The 21,264-nt window shown below is 44.0% G+C and overlaps 1 protein-coding gene across 2 annotated transcripts; it reads left to right on the plus strand.

Annotated features, from left to right (window-relative positions):
• The first annotated feature begins 14,938 nt into the window (after nt 1-14,938).
• Nucleotides 14,939-20,820, plus strand: LOC143807151 (uncharacterized). 2 transcript variants are annotated; one of them, XM_077288403.1, is made up of 2 exons: nt 14,939-15,251; nt 18,618-20,820. In XM_077288403.1, exon 2 carries the CDS (start codon nt 18,629-18,631, stop codon nt 20,357-20,359), a length of 1,731 nt encoding a protein of 576 aa, XP_077144518.1. In that variant the 5' UTR covers nt 14,939-15,251; nt 18,618-18,628; the 3' UTR covers nt 20,360-20,820. The 2 variants fall into 2 exon arrangements, with proteins under 2 accessions (XP_077144518.1, XP_077144519.1); XM_077288404.1 differs by lacking the exon at nt 14,939-15,251 and adding an exon at nt 15,975-16,134.
• Nucleotides 20,821-21,264: the final 444 nt, after the last annotated feature.

Consider the following 21,264-nt stretch of genomic DNA (forward strand, 5'->3'; position numbering starts at 1 on the left):
AAAACCGGCTCGCCCACATCAGAGCTCTGAGGTTTTGCCGCCGAGGGTGAAGAGACTTTTACATTTCTTCTTGAAGTTGTTAAGATTCTCTTTCTAGACTCTTATGTTCCCGGGATCAATGGCTGCACACAGGGCATCACTTTGTACAGATATTGGAATCATTGCATTGATTTTAGGCTGTGGTAGGAAAACCGAGCACCCAGAGGAAAAGCAAGCCAACTCATGTGGGGGCAGCATCCATAATTCATGCGATCCATGTCATCTTTGAAGTGCAAAAAGCAATAAAAAAAACATGATCTAACAGCAGCAGGCGTGCCAATGTATATGTATATAAAGAGGCCTTGTCACTGGCCATAAAAATATAAAAATGCCGCTGTTCTCCTGAATCCGGCGATGTTTTCCATTTGTTCCTGCGCCTCTCCATTCCTGAGATATTGTCACGGGGAGACTAGGTGGGCAAGAGCTAATAACCCGGGCCCCTGCAATTTCCCTCAGACTAGGGAAATCCTGACTGACCCTGTACCTAGAGTTTACACTGATGGTGTGCATGTCTAGGCCTTGAACCTCACCCTGTCTCCTGTTTCAACCCTAGGCTGAAACCTCTGCCCACCACCCAGTGAAAAGATCATACACCAATACCCACAGTTAGCACAGACAAGGATAACGGAAAATATACACCACGCCGCAGTCACTCAGGAATACTCTATAAATGTGCAGGGCAAAATAAATACAAATATAGGAAGGAGTAAATAAGACTAAGGAAAATACACCACCAGCAACGAATCTCCAACAACCAGCTCTCCACTCCGGACCGAGATAATAACGCACAAGACAGAAGCTATAATCGGCGACGCCCAATGATCCGGAGAACTATTTAAAGGCAGTGGGCATGGCCCAGCTTCCAATCCGAGCATCAGGTAAATTAACCCCGGACCAGCTAGATAAAATCTAGCTGACGCCAATGAGCACATAGTGGTCAAAAGCGGAATTACCGCTGTCTGTAGAACGACCTGGTCTGAACAGCGTCCGATATGACAGATATGGCCTCATCTATTTTGATAGTTAACAAGGAGTGGTCCTAAAGGGCACGCCCATGAGGAGTGTTGTGGACCATGCCCACTTAGCTAACAGGACTACATTTATGTACAGGGCCATATCTCAGGAACGGAGATTTGCAGGAACAAAAGAAAAACAGCGCCGGATTCAGGAGAACAGCGGCATTTACACTGGAATAAAAAAAATAAAGTGATAAGTCTTTAAAATACCAAAATTCAGTTTATAGCAATATTCTAGGCCATAAAGAGCTTTAAGCATGGGGAATGGATGGATACTTGTGAAATGTCACCTGTTCACTGAGCGGATGGGTTTGTTTCAATGTATCAGCTGACTCATAATTCTGACTGATTTCAGTATTCGGCCTCATTCAGGTGGTCGCTATGTGGGCTCATTTTAGCTTCAATATCAGATGCAAGTCGTGGCTTGACTGCAATTCTAACAACCCAAAAATTATCACAGATCTCCGTGCAATCTAATAATGTGCTGTAGTCAATCACCAGGCTCAGCAGCGATACTTGCTCTTAGAGTTGGCGGATTGCGCTAAATAAAATAAATAATAAAGTGCAATCGCAACCCAGGGTCCATCGTGCAGAGATGGAAAACTGCTGCTAGTAAACAATGATGGAACACACGGCGAGGGATTGCTTGTACGCCCCGGGTTAACGCCACTCAGTGTGAACAGGATACTGAGTTCCAAACTGTTACTCCACAGAGAAGAACAGAAACAAATAGAAGCTCTGCTACTGAGCTGTGTCACTCACACACAGAAACGAAATAATCTCTGCTACTGAGCTGTGTCACTCGCACACAGAAACAAAAGCTGCTCTGCACTGAGCTGTGTCACACAGACAAAAGAGAAGCTCTGCAACAGCTGTGTCACTCACACAGAAACAACAGATCTGGAACTGAGCTGTGTCACTCGCACATAGAAACGAAAGAAGCTCTGCTACTGAGCTGTGTCACTCGCACACAAACAAAAGCTGCTCTGCACTGAGCTGTGTCACAGACAAAAGAGAAGCTCTGCAACAGCTGTGTCACTCGCACACAGAACCAAAAGAAGCTCTACAATTGAGCTGTGTCACTCACACACAAACCGAACAGATGCTCTGTAACTGAGCTGTCACTCGCACACAGACTATAGAGAAGTTCTGCAACTGAGCTGTGTCACTCGCATACAGAAACAGAACAGATGGTCTGCAACTCACACACAGAAACAAAAGCTGCTTTGCACTGAGCTGTGTCACACACAGAGACAAATGAGAAGCTCTGCAACAGAGCTGTGTCACTCGCACACAGAACCGAAAGAAGCTCTACAACTGAGCTGTGTCACTCGCGCACAGAAACTGAACAGATGCTCTCCAACTGAGCTGTCACTCGCACACAGAAACAAGAGAATCTCTGCAATTATGCTGTGTCACTCGCACACAAACTGAACAGATGCTCTGCAACTGAGCTTTGTCACTCACAGAGAAACAGAACAGATGCTCTGCAACTGAGCTGTGTCACTCACACAGACATGAAAGAGAAGCTCTGCAACTGAGCTGTGTCACTCGCGCACAGAAACGGAACAGATGCTATGAGCTTAATACTCTGACTAGGGTTGTACTTGCTCTGGAAGTCTGCTGTACTAACCCCACACATGTAGGAACCAGATGTTACGTCAACGGCTAATTACCCCAACTGACACCAGCTGCCTGCCTACATGTACAGTCCCAAGCTAGACAGACATATAACACTTGCAGACAGCATGGTAAAGACTAAATCACATAGCCACACATAAAATGATACTAGCGCGCCAGCGTGCTCCTCTGAGAACCTTTTAAACATTAGGCTTCACCCCCAAACACCCAGCCGGCCGTGACATCGCCCACAGGCCAATCTGGAGCTACCACATCACGGACATGCTCAGTACAGTGATTTCTGGACTTAGGCTCCAGAGCACAAGACTGCACCTGCGCAACACTGGTTACTATAGGTTTGGCTGGAGAGCCAGCGGCAACCAAGCACATACCAGGAGCCTGAGCAAGATGCTGGAAATGACATCTCTGCTAAGCAGTACCTGCAGTGGCTGAACCTGAATTGGAGACCGCAGAGGCAAATAAGGCTTGGAATCTATCCTGTACAGCGGGAAAATCCTGGCACCTAACACTTGCATTTATGGTTAGAAACTACCAGGGACTGTGGTTTTTTTTTTTTTAGTCTCAGGCATCCTCTTTAAATTCTGCATTGAGTTTCTAAATTTCCGAAGATCTGCAATGTACCCTATCTAACATGAGATGGGGCTGCATCTCTTATAACAAACAGTACAAGTTAGGACTTGTTCTTCTATGCAAATTGCCTCTTCTGAGAAAAAGAGGACTTAACTCTATAGCGCCACCTGTTGGAAGTAGCGATCCTACAAGTCACAATCAACCCTTTAACGCAGGGGTCTCCAACCTGTAGCTCGGGAGCCACTTGTGGCTCGCAGTCCCATGAATTGTGGCTCACGGCTGTCTGCCAGCTTGGTGTATTTGCTCTAGATTTAGTGAACTGTTATGAAGAGCACATCTCAAAATGGTGAACATTGTCAGTAGCCCTGCGTAGAAGAGCAGATTTGGGTACACTTCTAATGGTCTTGGGGGTTTAGAGATAATTTAAGTATGGCACACTGTAGAGAGGACGATACTACCGATCAGAGGAGGTTCTTGAAGATGGATGTGACTGTTGGGAGTGTTTGATGGGAGAATGCTGAATGTGGTGGGGTGTGGTTGGAACCCTTGGATCTTGGTATACTGTTTCAGGGTGATTTGTGTGGAAAAGCTTTGGTTACCATTATACCCGTAATGGGGGCTTTGGTTGCCACTACTGTGAGGGGGGCAGTAGCTGGATGTGACTCGCGACCCTCTTGCAGAGCTGAATGTGGCTCCCAAGGTCAGAAAGGTTGAGGAGCACTGCTTTAACGAGTCGTGCAATATGACTTAGGATAAAAGCCAAATCAGTATCTCAATTTGCAGACACGGTGTTTCGGGCTGTTGGCCCTCGTCAGTGCGAAGCATGAGAACTGATTTGACTAGATGAGAGGCTCTGGACTGGGGTATAAGGGGTATCGTTTCTCCTTATGGAGAGTGACATACCATATCATCTCGCTAATGACCTCAGGTTAGCATCCTCAATAATCAGAACCTCCCACTCCCGTCTCCAAGACTTTACACGTGCTGCGCCGATTCTTTGGAATGCACTACCTAGGTTAATACGATTAATCCCCAATCCCCACAGTTTTAAGCGTGCCCTAAAAACTCATTTGTTCAGACTGGCCTACCGCCTCAACGCATTAACCTAACTATCCCTGTGTGGCATATTAAAAATAGAAAAACAAAACAAAACACATAATCAGGTTCCTTGCATCGTGTTCTCATACACTTTATGCAGATAATAGCACTCTGTGTCTGTACTGCTACATACTTAGGCAGTTAACTGGTTCATGCAGCTTTACATGAACACCCGAGCCTTACACTATGGCTGGTCCAAATAACTAAAGTAATTGTTACCATCCACCTCTCGTGTCTCCCCTTTTCCTCATAGATTGTAAGCTTGCGAGCAGGGCCCTCATTCCTCTTGGTATCTGTTTTGAACTGTGATTTCTGTTATGCGTTAATATCTATTGTCTGTACAAGTCCCCTCTATAAGTTGTAAAGCGCTGTGGAATATGTTGGCGCTATATAAATAAAAATTATTATTATTATTATCTCTGGCTTGTCAAGGTAAGGAGGCTTATTTGCCGTACAATGCTCCTCTGGGAATTTAAATATGCAAATTGCCTCTTCTGAGAAAAAGAGGACTTAACTCTATAGCGCCACCTGTTGGAAGTAGCGATCCTACAAGTCACAATCAACCCTTTAACGAGTCGTGCAATGTTCTTCAATGGGCTTGTTCTTCAGCATTATTGTCTGACTTCATATTGACTGTCCGGTAGACCGGTCATGTGGCACACATATATTTAGTTCAGCTCCACACACTGTGTAATGGCCGCTCTCAGGTACTGCAGCTCTCTTTATTCCATTCATTTAAATAGGAGCCTTATTGCAATACCAAAGAATGATCCCTACACATGGAGGTCAGGGAGAAAGTGCCTGATCCTGCACTACACATGGAGGTGAGGGAGAAAGCGCCTGATCCTGCACTACACATAGGGGATAGGTAGCAAGTGACAGACTCCACAATACACATGTAGGACAGGTAGCAAGTGACAGACTCCACACTACACATGGAGGTCAGGGAGAAAGTGCCTGATCCTGCACTACACATGGGGGATAGGTAGCAAGTGACAGACTCCACAATACACATGTAGGACAGGTAGCAAGTGACAGACTCCACACTACACATGGAGGTCAGGGAGAAAGCGCCTGATCCTGCACTACACATGGAGGTCAGGGAGAAAGCGCCTGATCCTGCACCACACATGGGGGATAGGTAGCAAGTGACCGACTCCACAATACACATGTAGGACAGGTAGGAAGTGACAGACTCCACACTACACATGGAGGTCAGGGAGAAAGCGCCTGATCCTGCACTACACATGGGGGATAGGTAGCAAGTGACAGGCTCCACACTACACATGTAGGACAGGTAGCAAGTGACAGACTCCACACTACACATGTAGGACAGGTAGCAAGTGACAGACTCCACACTACAGATGTAGCGCAAGTAGAGAGAGCACTGCCTTAAACAAGCGTCTCCAACGTTTGCAGTTTTTTCTTATCCAGGGGAAGTCTTCGATTCTCATTGCTTTTTTTTCCTTTGATATTTTAGTTTCTATCTATTTGTTATTATTTAGTTTATTTTCTAACATAAAAAAACACCGATATAAAACTTATCTAGATGGTTCGGCAAAAGGCTTCAGCCTCTCATCCGCCGACTCACTTCCTTGAGGCTTCCCCTGTCCCCATGGTGTGGGGTCTCAGTGTGGAGCCTTACTGTAGCTCCATTGTTTCCTCGGAGCTATTGATGGACGTCTATTGCTAAGACGACCATGTTGGAATGCCTGTCCCTTTTCAGGCTTCTTCTCCTTCCGGGGTGGCAGCTGTCGTACGACGAGCTTTCCTGCGTTTAGCTTATGCGTTATCCAGTCATATAAAGTAGGGCACCCTGTAGGTAAAGAGTCATAATCATAGGGGGGCAGAGGCCGGACCCCCGGATTGGAAGCACTCTGTGGCATCGGATCGTGACCAGCAATGAGATAATATTTCTCTGGTGACCTTTGCGTGTCTGTCATTGTCTGCAGCTCTGACATCACATTGATAGCGCTGCAGCTAATCACTAAGCTCGGCGACTCATATAGAGCTGCCGATCTCACTGATTGGCTGCAGCGTTGTCAACCTCAGGGCTGTAGAAAATAACAGATACCTGGGATAGAAGTGGAGACACAGCCCTGGACCCGGGGAGAGTGAGTAAAGAAGGTTTGTTTGTTTTTTAAAGGGTTTTCCGAAACCGTAAAAGTGCCCTGTAGCAGCACACTAGAAAGTTGAAAATTTTTTAGTTGCACCAGATGGTGGAGTAACTCAATACCTAAAGTGTCCATACACACTAGATCAATGTCAGCCAGAGCGTGACCACCTAATGTGTATAGAGGGGGGAGAAGGATCCGACATGTTGAATCTCAATCCCTCGCCCTATTAAAAAAAAGAAAAAAAACAAACATATGCACGCTCAGTCAAATCGAGCGTGCACGTGTATGTGGAGCTCTGGTGTCGGCTCGTTGTCCCAGTTTATGGCACAAATCATCTTACACTAGGCTCGTTCCCAAAAATTGTGCCCCTTTAGGACATTTACCTGAACCAGAGTCTTTGGCCTTTTTGCCCCTCATCAGCGCAAAGTTAGGGATTGGTTGACATGAAGTAAGACTTACAATGCTCCCTGGGGGGGAAAAAAAAGTATGCAAATTATCTCTCCTCCAAGAGGAAGAATGCTATTAAGCTATGTGCACACTGAGTATTTGGAGCAGAATGAATCCCTTGGCATCGCCCCTGCTATAAACAGTCCTCGCACAATAGAATAAATATTTAGCTTGCGGAGGATTGGGCACACATCGAGAGATTTATGGTTCCGGGCTGTGGAATCTAGGCGGACAGTCTGCAGAGCAGCCGTAGGATTGGCCTGACCTCCCAGTGATGGGGACGGTGGAAGATGAATTGGGATTCTGCTCTTGCAGTGTTGGGTCTGGATTCCATAACCGAGGCCCGGCCAGGAGTGGTGATCGTCATGAATATTGGCAGTTGACATTTCATTCTGACCGCACATTGCCCCAGGAGACAAGGAGATACTTCAGCTTGTGATCGACTCTGAAACGCGTCTCACGAAAGCCATAAGTTGCCATTAAACCACGGAACGAATTTATACCAGATGCAACCTTTACATACGTTATTGGGGGCAACTAAATCGAAGGGCGAAGACTAAAGGTTGACCTTGTAGTCCGCTTCTCTGTCTGAAAATGTCCTTAGTAGTGATGAGCAAACGTGCTGGGATAAGGTGTATCCGAGCCTGCTCGAAAAACATGTTCACCTCGGATACACCTTATCACAGCACGTTTGCTTATCACTAGTTGTTAGGAATCTTATAACTTTTTTTTTAGCAATTGGCGTCTACCGGCGGTTCTCATAAATGCTACAAAATACAATGTCGATAACCAAAATATTCTCCTCGCTTTACAAAGTTCCTTGTAAGAGTAAATGGATAATTTTTAGACATGAAGGAAAAAAACAACGGCCAACAGATGGCGTCAAGGAATTGGCACATGCCAGGGCGAACTGGGCTTGGGGGTTTCAAAGGGTGTCTGGATCAATATTCTGTATGTTGGTCAAGATAATGGTGGGATAATTAGGAGGACATATCTCTGGAGACCCTAGTATCTACTAAAGTCGCTATAGCCCCACAAAAAAGGGCATGTGGGTCATTAAGTGGCCAGAACCAACTGCTCATTATTTGGGACGTCCTACTCCACTTAGCACTAAGGACGCGTCATGACCACCATGAGGCCACTCTGTAGGCGCCAACGTCAATATTTCTTTGCAGTCCATTTTCTCAATCCCTTAGGTGTCTGTAGTGGATTATTCCATTTCCTAGTAATGGTGGTCTCAGACACAGGACCCCCGTACTGCTGAGTTTTGCATTGCTTTGTAGTGGGTGGGAGAGGGGGTGGGAGTGTTGGGGTGCACAAGGAGAATTTATGCTTACGATAAATACTAAATCTGTTACTCAGGATGTATTTCCTGCTAACGTTCCCTAATTAGATGATTAGATGATCTCTGCTGCCATATAAATACATTATGGCCGAGCCTTCCTGGACAATGGCATGTTTCTGTCTGATAAAAGAGTCTTTTCAGAAACATTTCTCCCCAAGTGATCTACAGCCGAGATTATTTTACAACTCGTTGACACTTCTTGTAGCTCCAATTTCTCCAGGGAAACATGCGAAATACGGAACGTTGGTCTATGGATACTGAACCGCCTTGAAACTGGGCAAGAACATTCACGTCTCCAGGACTTAGTGCTGAAGACCAGGAGATACTGGTGGTGGGGACATCCTACTGGAAATCACTTGTATGGGTTACATGGTCCCTGTACTTTCAGACAACTTGGTCTCATTCGATAGATAATGTAATAAACAAAAAATCTACCAATCACTTTGTTTGTAAAAAATCCCTCCAAAGTGGCGGCCACTGGGTGTGTCTCTTCTGTCTAACTTGCTGTCCACTGCCTGTTGTTAAGCGTCATCTGTCTCCAGCAGCAGAGACAGATCGCACTCAGTAGGGGCGGGTCCTCATCTCTTTATGTTAAGTGGGGGTGGTTCTTGTCTCTTTCTGCAGTAAGTGGGGGAGGGTCTTTGTCTCTACAGTAAGTAAAAGCGGGTCTTTGTCTCTACAGTAAGTGGGGCAGGTCTTTTGTCGCTCTACAGTAAGTGGGGGCAGGTCTTTGTTGCTCTACAGTAAGTAGGAGCGGGTCTTTGTCTCTACAGTAAGTGGGGGCAGGTCTTTGTCGCTCTACAGTAAGTGGGGGCGGGTCTATGTCACTCTACAGTAAGTGGGGGCGAGTCTATGTCACTCTACAGTAAGTGGGGGCGAGTCTATGTCACTCTACAGTAAGTGGGGGCGAGTCTATGTCACTCTACAGTAAGTGGGGGCAGGTCTTTGTCGCTCTACAGTAAGTGGGGGCAGGTCTTTCTTGCTCTACAGTAAGTGGGGGCAGGTCTTTGTCTCTCTACAGTAAGTGGGGGCAGGTCTTTGTTACTCTACAGTAAGTGGGGGCAGGTCTTTGTCTCTCTACAGTAATTTTCTCCGCCAGAGTGGTAAAGCCAGTGACTGAGGGCAGATATTAATAGCCAGGAGAGGGTCCATGGTTATTGGCCCCCCCGTGGCTAAAAACATCTGCCCCCAGCCACCCCAGAAAAGGCACATCTGGAAGATGCGCCTATTCTGGCACTTGGCCACTCTCTTCCCACTCCCGTGTAGCGGTGGGATATGGGGTAATGAAGGGTTAATGCCACCTTGCTATTGGAAGGTGACATTAAGCCAGATTAATAATGGAGAGGCGTCAATTATGTCACCTATCCATTATTAATCCAATTGTAGGAAAGGTTTAAAAAACACACACACACATGATTAAAAAGGATTTTAATGAAATAAACACAGCGGTTGTTGTAATAATTTATTGTTCTCGCAATCCATCAGGAACACCCTCGCTTGGAAAAATAATAAACGCACAAGATACATACCTTCTGATGTCAGATCACGTCCCACGATGTAATCCATCTGAAGGGGTTAACTAATATTACAGGCAGGAGCCCTGCTAAATGCAGCGGTGCTCGTGCTTGTAATTCCCCGGCGAATGAATGAAATGTAGGTCATTGACCTACATTTCCTTCAGTCGCGGTGATGCGCCCCCTGGTGGATGTCCTCATATGACCTGGAGCGTGGGAAAAAGTTCCCAGGCTGCAGTTCATGAGAACATCCACCAGAGTAAATTGTGAACACAGGGTGCACTATAGCCGTAAATAAAGAAGGGGTGCTAGGCTAAGTCCAATATATTGTAACAAAAAAAAAAAAAAAGGAAGAGAAAAAGAATGGACTAAATCAAGCCTGCACAACCATATACCAAAAATACCAAAACGTGTATATTGAACACCACAAAAAAACGCTAAAAACATCTAAAATACAACCATGTGTGAAACACCCTAATATAACCTCCTAGATACATAGCAATAATGTATAGCAGCCGACCATACTCAATGTATAGTAATATATACCAATGGACCTGAATATATATAATACAGAGATACAAATATACATTACCACATGGATGACAAGATGTGTGGCAACTAAGTCGCCAGAAGATGTGGTCCTAAAGTAGAAAAAAGAGAGAGAGACCTGAGTGGATAAGATAAGACTCCCACTTGGGAGATCTATAAGGTCAGCATGCCGTCAATCAGACGCTCCACTCGATCTGCGGTCATGGTGAGTATAGGTCAGAAGGTCAGAAAATCAAGCCAGAGCTGCAGAGCTACAGAGCCGCATGTCATAAATGACCGATCAATGGTCAGGAGGGGGTGTGGAAAGCAGAGCCCCACGCGTATCGCCGCCGCAGCGGCTTCGTCAGGGGAAGTGACGAAGCCGCTGCGGCGGCGATACGCGTGGGGCTCTGCTTTCCACACCCCCTCCTGACCATTGATCGGTCATTTATGACATGCGGCTCTGTAGCTCTGCAGCTCTGGCTTGATTTTCTGACCTTCTGACCTATACTCACCATGACCGCAGATCGAGTGGAGCGTCTGATTGACGGCATGCTGACCTTATAGATCTCCCAAGTGGGAGTCTTATCTTATCCACTCAGGTCTCTCTCTCTTTTTTCTACTTTAGGACCACATCTTCTGGCGACTTAGTTGCCACACATCTTGTCATCCATGTGGTAATGTATATTTGTATCTCTGTATTATATATATTCAGGTCCATTGGTATATATTACTATACATTGAGTATGGTCGGCTGCTATACATTATTGCTATGTATCTAGGAGGTTATATTAGGGTGTTTCACACATGGTTGTATTTTAGATGTTTTTAGCGTTTTTTTGTGGTGTTCAATATACACGTTTTGGTATTTTTGGTATATGGTTGTGCAGGCTTGATTTAGTCCATTCTTTTTCTCTTCCTTTTTTTTGTTACAACATCCACCAGAGGGCGCCTCACCGCGACTGAATGTAAGTACAGATCCAGCTTTCCTTTCAGCACCCGGGGATTACAGGTACGAGCGAGTGGTTTATCGCAGCTCGTGCCTGTAATATTAATTAACCCCTTCAGATGGATTACTTCGTGGGACGTGATAGGACATCAGAAGGTATGTATCTTGTGCGTTTATTATTTTGCCAAGCGAGGGCCTGGAAATGGATTGCGAGAACAATAAATTATTACAACAACCGCTGTGTTTATTTCATTAAAATCCTTTTTAATCATGTGTGTGTGTGTTTTTTAACCCTTTCCTACAATTGGATTAATAATGGATAGGTGTCATAATTGATGCCTCTCCATTATTAATCTGGCTTAATGTCACCTTACAATAGCAAGGTGGCATTAACCCTTCATTACCCCATATCCCACCGCTACAGGGAGTGGGAAGAGAGAGGCCAAGTGCCAGAATAGGCGCATCTTCCAGATGTGCCTTTTCTGGGGTGGCTGGGGGCAGATGTTTGTAGCCACGGGGGGGCCAATAACCATGGACCCTCTCCTGGCTATTAATATCTGCCGTCAGTCACTGGCTTTACCATTCTGGCGGAGAAAATTGCGCGGGAGCCCACGCCAATTTTTTCCGCCATTTAACCCTTTATTTCAGCAGCTACAGCGCTGAAATTTTGCACATACACACTACTAACATTAGTAGTGTGGAATATGCAAAAAAAATGGGGATATGAGATGGTTTACTGTATGTAAACCATGTCTCATATCCTGTCGGGTTTGTGAAGGAGAAATGAAAAGCCGGCAATTGAATTACCGGCTGTTCACAGATATCGCGCTGAATGAAATCTAAATACAGAATATATATATATGTGTCTCAATGACATATATATATATATGTACTGTATATATGTTTTCCCGAACATTTGAGCACATAAATCCATTAGATGTCGGTTTTGCAAGCCTGCGCGAAAATCTCGCAGTACGGATGCCATACGGATTACATACGGAGGATGCCATGCGCAAAATACGCTGACACACCCTGACTACGGATCACTATTTTGGGAACATTTCTCCGTATTATGGCCGTAGTACGGACGTATAATACGTGGCGTATTGTCTTACGCCATGTGTGACTCCAGCCTCATACATACATTAAAATGAGGGTAATTAAGTTCCAGCACCTCTAGCGCTGGAAGAATGTTACCTAACACAAGAATCAGGGCGGTATCAGTACAAACTAGACTGGTATGTGCACCAAAAGCAGGATTAACTTGTCCAGGGGGATGAGGCCATTAAGACCATACTTTTCCACAGGTTTCATGTGAAAGGACAGGTACGCTTTAAATTGGCCATTCATATGCAAAGGTGTAAATTGAAGCTTAAAGGCTCAAATGCAAAATCCATACCAGAACCCCAGCAAACATCATCTCCCACAAATACTTGTGACACCATTTTTGCCCAGGGAACATGTATATGCTCTCATGTGCACATGGAGCCTTTATGTGGTGGATCCGCATCAAAATCAACAGCTGAAGAAAAATGCTCAAAAAACTGAACATATGAACCATTTTTTTACATGGATTGTTTGGACAGATGTACTGTAATTTACCACCTATAATTCAAAGCAAATTTGCCATGTCTGAACACACCCCAAGGGAGAAGGCTATACATGTTCCTTGTCTGATCCCTTGATCATCCAACCATAAGGTGCAGAAACCCTGTAAATCCACCAGCTATGCGACAATGACTGATGCCGGGGCCGATACTCCAGCGTGAAGAAGCCTATTGTTACTGTGGACAATGATATTATATGATTTCTGGACTGACCACAGTTTCCTGGTCCAAACTCAATAGCCTAAAATGTACAGTATGCAGAGTTGGACTGGCCCACCAGAGAACCGGAGAATTCACCGGTGGGCCCTAGCTTCTTCTTCAGTGAAATTAAGACTTCGCAGCCACTATGTGGCCCTTGATTTGGTGAGAACCCAAGCAACTATCTGAATTTAAAAAGGATCTCAGTAATTACAAAATAACCAATTGAATCAGCAAGCAGAGCCGGAGTGGATAATTTTTGGGCAAATTTGAAAAAAAAAAACCTCCTGGTCTGAAAAACCCCTTTAATGAAAATGAATTTGTTTTGTATAGATGAAAGGTGGGCCCTCAGAATCAAGTCCTCTGGTGAGCCCAATGTTGCACAGTATGACACTGATTGTATATATTAGTCCAGACTGTCTAGATAAGGTCGAATTCAGTCCAAGTACTGACTGCAGCTCTCCTGACCCGAACTCAACAGCCTCATATATATTGAGAGCCGTGGTTAGTTCTGAAGTCGTGGTCCAAACTCTGTCTAAATTCAGTCTGGACTAATAAAATTGCAAGCTCCATTTGTATATGGCAGACTGCAATTCCATTACATCCAACAGGGTCCAAAAGGGAGAGGGGAGTGGATAATTTTTGGGCAATTTTTAAAAAAACTCCTGTTCAATATACTGTAATATGAGTTTTACCACTGAGGCAGGCAGTGGCGTAGCTATAGGTGGAGCAGAAGATAGGCCATATCCAGGTCTGGGTATATAAGGACAGCTTCACTTGTCTACATTATTCAATTCAAGTATGGACTAAAATTCCGGGACTGACTTGTTTAGGGGAGTCGGGACAGATAGCTGTCAGCTGAATAATCTTTAGTCCAATATCTACTTAAAGGGAATCTGTCAGTAGGTTTTTGATATGTAATCTGACATCTGCATGATGTAGGGGCAGAGATTCTGATTCCAGTGTTGTATCACTTAGTTTACTGAGTGCAGCAGTACAATCACAATTTTTTTTCTGCTGCAGATTTAGCAGAGCTCAAATGCTGAGTTTTGTATAACCCCGCCCACACCACTGATTCGCTGGTTTCTGTGCACATTTTGCATAGGTTGAAAGCAGCCAATCACTGCTGGGGTGTTTTTGGACCAGGAGGCACGAGACACTTAGTCCTGTAGTGATAATCTCCTGCTGAGAAAACCCTGAATGTATTGAAACCACAAAACACAGCCTAGATGTCAGTAAGGATGAGTTTCCACGATTTTTTATGCAGTTTCGGAATCCAAACCCATATGGAAGACACGAAGAGAAAAAAAACAGTCGGGGGGGCCGAATTCATGAAGACACGTTTCATATGGCAGAATTGAACTAAATCCTGCTGGAAAAGATGCACCAAATGTATCAAGCAACTACAAAACGCACAAAAAAAATTGCATTTTTTTTATCCATTCCTGGCTTTGGTCGTGTTCACACAATGCATTCCCCGATTTTTTTTGTTGAGATGTTGTAAAAATTTTACCATTTTTTTTCACAAATATAAAGCATTGTGTGAACTTAAACTTTGGCGACAAAAGCTGCACCAAACATCTCAACGTGGAAACATATCATAAGGATAGGCGGATTTTTATCCCAAGTCTGGAAAAAAAAACAACATTTAAAAATTGGGTGTAATTTTTTTGTAAATTGTTCAGGTGTGCGTGATTTTTTTTTTGTTAAAGGCGTAATATGTAAAATAAATGCTTCTCGCCTGTAAAAAACGCACACCTGAAAAAAAAAAAAGAAAACCGTGCGGACTTTGTTGTGCACTCCCGAAAAAAAAAAAATCTGCAATGTGTCTGCATGCGGTACGTTACCTGCAGTCCTACGTAAAGGACCAGGTAACGCTTTTGTAATAAGAGTGGCACCAGATGACACTTTGGGCACTGCTACATCTGCTATTTTTCCCTATTCCCAGGAGCGGTGACACATACTGAAGGGCAGTGGAGTCTTTCTGCTTTTGAGGTCTTCCATACAGCAGATGTAGGGAGGGGAGCGAGTGTAAAAGGCGAGGAGAGGAGGGGGATGGTGAATACCAGATTGTACCTCTGAGAGGGGAGCATCTGTCACTCTCCATCTTGCTCTCAGTCCTAGCCCAACCACTCCTGGTTCTGCTGCATCTATCGCTCCCAGGCTTGGGTACATCTACCAGGTATGTAATACCGCTTGGGATGCGGTGTGTGACCGGTCCTGGGCACCGGGCAGCTGGTGGTGGGTTAGGTGGCTAGTTGGCTAGCATCGTGTGTGCATATAGGAGATGTGCAGATAGTGCTGCAAGCCGGATCCTTTGTTCTGTAAGACCCTACTGCAAAGCTGACTGCAGCAATCCCCCCCGCTCGTAGGGAGCGATGGCCAAACTCCCATGTAATCCAGATTGGATTTTATTTTTTAATAATTTTTCTCTATATACAAAAACTAGATTAATATCCCTATTACCTGTCATCGTAATTCTCCTGCCAACTTGGCTTCCCACCTCCGCAATCCCCTCCCTCCGCCGTCCATGTGCTTCTAGTTCCGCCAGAGTGTCAGCTCTGCAACCAAGAAAATCCCGGATATAATTGCCCGTCGCCGTTTATTTTTCCGAATGTCCTTTTTTTTCTTTCGTGTCGTAAATCGCACGGCAGATGGGTTGTGTGATAATCTCAACAATCCTACAATTATCTCGCCGCCCCATCTCTAATAATTGTAATGAAATCAATTTGCATCTGTTACATCAGATTTTTTTTTTTACATCTGCTGGTAACAATGGATCTCCACCCTGCGATGAAAGGGTTAAACAATGCGTATCTGTATCCAATGGGAACATATCCCAATCTCTATTGTTCTGGACTTTTAACCCGTGATCTGCCAGAAGAGCCCTTTTAATTGTGACCGTGTAATTCTTCTGGGCTGGATCCGGTGTGGCACACGCTTGGTTAATATCCTCCCAAATGCTGGACCTTTTATCAGCTGGGTTAGGAGAGGCACTTCCCAAAATGATTTGCAGTCTGCAGTAGGAGCTGCAGCAGCATTTTTCCTTGTGTGACCTGGGCAAGGTATGGATGATGGGGGCTGTAGTTCTGATCCTTGCAGCTGTGCCAGATGATAGAGATATTATACCAGATCTGCTCTGGAGGGAGGTTAGGGGTCTTTCCTTGTTCAGATATTTCGGCAGCATAATGGTGCCTTGCTCTTGCACCCCTTTATCTGGAAATGAGGGATAGTGATACCTGATTGGCGACTGTAGGGTATAGTTACATGAGTTGCATGCACCTTTTCACATTTTTAATGCATTTTTTTTCTTTCTTAATATATATATATATATATATATATATATATATATATATATATATATATATATATATATATATATATATATATATATATATATATATATATATATTTTTTTTTTTGTGCAAAAAAATACATGTGAGTTTAGCATTCTGGTCACCATGATGTTACCAAATTTGTACAATTATGTCATTGTACGTGCGGACTTCTCCTTGCATGTGGGTTAGCGGTACTAGAGCATATTAGGGCAGTATTGGTTTTTTTTGGGGGCATGTTCAAGTTGGTGATTACATGTGTTGTAAGCAATGGTCATTCATTTCCATGGGTGCACGCTCTGCACCAGGGCCGTGTTGATGACATGATACTACCAGGGTGCATGCACTTGGATAAAATGTTAGTTACGTTTTTTTTTTTTTTTTTTTATTTTGGCATTTTACATTATTTTTTATTTTTAGTATTTTGATTTTTGTGGAGATCTTAGGTTTCTATGCACTTGCCAAGCGCTGCTCGGTGGCTCCAGATCCGCTCCATCTGTCTTGTAAAGAATGAAGCGAGACGTGTGGTTGATCATTATGGTCAATTACGCGGACCAGATGGAAATGCAGGGCGGTGGACTGAGGACCAGGTTGTGTCGTTGTACAGTGCATTGTTCTTCCCACCATAGGGGTCTGTGATCTTCGTATGGTTTTCCTTGAACATTTTGACTAGGCTGATGATGATGCGCAGGTTGAGAAATGCATCCCTCTGATTTAGGACTTTTGTAAAAGTTGTTGCTGTTAGGGCTATGGTCCGTACCCATTGCGGTCCCTCTGTCTATGGACCGGTGGATGTAGTCCTCCTGAAAACTACTACCTTGCTGAATAGAATGAGGTTAATGGGTCCCCACCTTGATGACCATTGCCTCTTTCACCTTTAGTTGGTCCTGGTTATATTCTTTTTATATTATTCTTCAGTTGAGCTGTAATACTCAATCCCACCAATAGTTAAAGGTGGCACTGTTTTTTGTTTTTTTTTTTTTCAGTAGCAGTAGAGGAGACTTTGATTCCCAATGTATATTGCTTGGATTTTTTTTTTTTTTCGGGGGAGGGGGTAGCGTCTGACCTCCCAGGATCTCTCAGATCCTCCACAGGTCTCTGTACAAATCAGGCTATCACGACTGGCTATGGGTCTCCTGTCTCAAACACAACAGCATCATGGGCTGTATATGGCTGAGTTTGGGTTAGGAGATCTTCGACCCTTACTTACTTGGACCATGAAATGGTGCCATGTGAATGCTGCCTAAAGGTGAAAAGCTGCAACAAGCCCCATTCACTTCAATGGAGCTGTGTGTGGACTGGTGAGCCAGTGTGAAGGAGGCGCAGCACTGAATTGGCAGTAGAGTCCCTTTTATTCTGTGGCGATTCAAGATTGGCAAAAAAATTGGCTACGCGGTGTCCAGTTTTGTCATCAAGCCAGACAAAGGCAATGTTTAATTCTACACCAGTAATCGTGGGTTCCTTTGCCATTTACTAGTCCCCATGCACCAAGCTGTAATGTCTTGATGTCTCATGAATGGGGGGTACTAGTAAGCAACCGGGGAGCTCCAGATGCTGGGCAGAGTATTTCCGGCACAGAAGTGAACACTGCTGCTTTTTTGCTCATATGTAGTGGTGGTCCCAGATGGCTAAACCCCATTTATGCTATATCCCTTGAAAAATGTTGGAGATTGTAGTAAAATATTAGGTCGTTGCTTTAAAAATTGGTACGTTGGGAGAGTAATGGTGGTCACCAACTTTTCCCACTGTATACAAATGGTTTAATCAGTGCTGTACAACAAGATGTCTTTGTCTGACAAATGTCAGGGGAAGATGGGTCCGCCAATCTGCCAGGCAATTAAGGAAAATTTCAAGAAGCACAGTCCCAGTTCAGCTTCTTTCTTCTGCATAGAGGAGAAAATCTGGCCATCTGTCAAAGTTTATGGTTCATTAAGGAAAGTAACGAGTGGGTGTGTGGGTTACTGTAATGGGTGACTTCATTTATGGTACTTGCACTCCCGTCCTCTGTGGCACCTTGAGAGATGCATTTGGCTATTGACCACTTGCGGGTTTCAAGCCAAGGCTGCATCGGCTGCCAGTTCTTGCATTTTTTTTTTTTTGTTTTGTTTTTTTTCCGAGCAATGAATGTTAAATGTTGGGAAGAGGTTGATAAGAATATTAGGATACAAAGCCCATGGTAATGTTCTGATGATCTTCCTTGCTTGTCTTTGCAGTAATAACAACAATGGGGGCAAAGTTGAGTAAGAAGAAGAAGGGTTATTGTCTTGGTGCTGGCAAAGATGGAGAGTCCACAGAAACAACAGAGGTTGAACAAAAAGATACAGAGACGCAGTTGGGACAAAAAGATGCAGCAGAACCAAATGGAGAAGCAGAACCAAATGGAGAAAAAAAACCTACCGACCAAACTCTGAACAATGGTGCAAGTGAGGAACAGAAAGTTCCAGTGGAAAAAAACTGCACGGAGGCTCAATCTGGTAAAACTACCAAAGACGATACAAATAAAGACCAAAAGTCTGAAGGTAAACCTAATGCTGAACAAAAAAAGGTAGAAGAACCTAAACCAGAACAAGACAAACCTGAAAATGCCAAGGGTTCAAGTACATCTCAGCAGATGGCTCCGCAAAGTGGTAAAGAGAAAAGTCAACCTGTAGAAAAACCACAAACTGATCACAACAAGGTAAATGAGTCGGCTGCTAAAGAACCAACTCTGGAAGCCAAGGCAGTAACAACACATGAAAGTTCAGAGCCAAAAAAGCAAAACCAATATGTGACCAAACCCTCAGCTCCTCCACCAGAACACAACGAAGAGTTGGCTAAGTCAGTACCTGATACAGAGACTAAAGTGGAGGTAGAGAAGATGGAGAAAGAACAAACTCCAGTGCCGACAAAAGATCAAGTTTCAGAGCAAGAAACAAAAGAACAGAAACCAGTCCTGGATTCTGTGAAGGGGGCAGAAATGCCCCCTGAGATAGTTGAGTCATTAGTCTCAGAAACTGTTTTGGTAGATCCTGTTTTGCAAGAACCAGTAGCTGAAGTGGTAGAACCAGAGCCTGTGCTAAAGGCAATAGAACCAGAGCCAACAGGACCTGCCCTTCCAGAAACTGTACCAGCTGTTGAGTTGGTGGAGCCCGAAGCAGTAACTGAGCCTGTGATGTCCCAGACTTCTGAAGAGCCTGTGGCTCTCGTCCCAGTGATCAAGATTGTAGAACCTATGGCAAATCCTGAACTGGTGCCTTGTTCTGAGCCTGAAAAATTAAGTGAAACTAGGCAAGAAACAGAATCTTTACCTGAACCACTGCCATCAAATGAAGTGCCTGACCCTACTATTAAAGTAGAAGAAAATGTAGAGAATCAGGAAACTTTGGATCTGGTTACAGAATCGATAGAAACCCAGGCATTTACTACTGAATGTGTTCCAGCAGAGCCACCATCTGTAGAGAAGGTCCCTCATCAGGATGTGACTGTTGCCAACAAAGACCTCTTTGAGCAAGCTGTAGAAGAAATCCATGAAGGTAAAATCCAGGACATGATCACCACTCAGCTGGAAGTAGGAGATGAGAAAATCCAACATGACGTTAAGGAAGAAGAAGAAAAAGGAAGTGTCTCCGATAAAGAACCAACAGAGCAAGGAAGCCAAGAGAAGAACAAAGATTGTAAAGTTCCCGAAGAGGTTGTCTTGGACACATCAAAAGAAGATAAAGACCATGAAGGTACCATAGTCCATGATGGAACTCCAGATAAAAATACTGAAGCCAATGCCGAAAATCACAAAATGCCTGCTGAAGAATTATCAAAAGAACCCTCTGCGCCACTCATCGTTGAGAAGCATGGAGTCAGTAATGGCTTGCCTCTGAAGGAAGAAGTGAAGATGCACCTTGAGAATGGATGTGACAAAGACCTCCATGAGCTTAATGGTCAAGGTGAAGGCCATGAGATTGCAGTATGCAATGAATAAAACGCATGAGGCTTTTTTTTTTTTTTTTTGTTTTTTTTTTATTGCCGGTTCCAAGGTGAAATGATCCACATTCTGGTGAACTGTCTACATCGTCTGTGACCAAATCCTCCATGAAAATTTTTAAGCGTTTGAAGGCAAAACAAAATAAAATAAACGCCCCTCCTCACCCCCTTGACCAAATCTTTTACTAGTGACTCTTGCCATTAAACAATTCTGCCAAATTTATTATAGCTTAACTTATTGATCGAATCTCCTGAAGATAACAAAAATTAAATTTAGGAGTGATATTTATATTCATTTTTTTTTTTTTCTATTCGATGTTCCGAAAGGCCAAATGTAATACGAAAGTGACCAATGCCCAATGGAAAAATTCTCGTGAGCTTAACCAGATGTTCGAAAAATGTCTTAACGCATGAACTTTCACAATGTTTTCCACAAATAAAATGTCATATTTAAGTTTACGCTGTCTGACCATTTACTACGTGTATGTTTGGGGTGGAAACACAAGGTTTCAACTGAACAAGCATTTGGGCACTTGCTAAAAAAAAAAAAAGAAAAAAAAAGTATATTGAATTCCAACATCTTTGGCCCATTTCTCTTGTCGTGACACACTTGGATCCTTCATGTCTTTTTGGCTCAGCCATTTCAGATTGAGTCTGGCTCCCTAGGATTAGCGATGAAAAGTCTGGAAAGGGGTCTGTGATGACGTTCTCTTGCGTGCCTAGTTGTGAGAATATCCAGAAACCATGTCTCCAAGGCTGTGACAACTGGTATTCTTATAGCTGTAGACTTTAAGAGGGAAACTTATGCCATGAGATGTTATAAAATGTCTTTAATTATGCTTAAAACAAATATATAATCTTTTTTTTTTTTTCACACTGGCCACTGACATGAGCAGCAATAGT

Source organism: Ranitomeya variabilis, chromosome 2 (genome assembly GCF_051348905.1).
Source record: "Ranitomeya variabilis isolate aRanVar5 chromosome 2, aRanVar5.hap1, whole genome shotgun sequence".
Taxonomy (NCBI): Eukaryota; Metazoa; Chordata; class Amphibia; order Anura; family Dendrobatidae; genus Ranitomeya; species Ranitomeya variabilis.

Excerpts from the sequence above, each read along its gene's own strand:
- LOC143807151 (XM_077288403.1), top strand. The coding sequence starts at position 18,629 with ATGGGGGCAAAGTTGAGTAAGAAGAAGAAGGGTTATTGTCTTGGTGCT.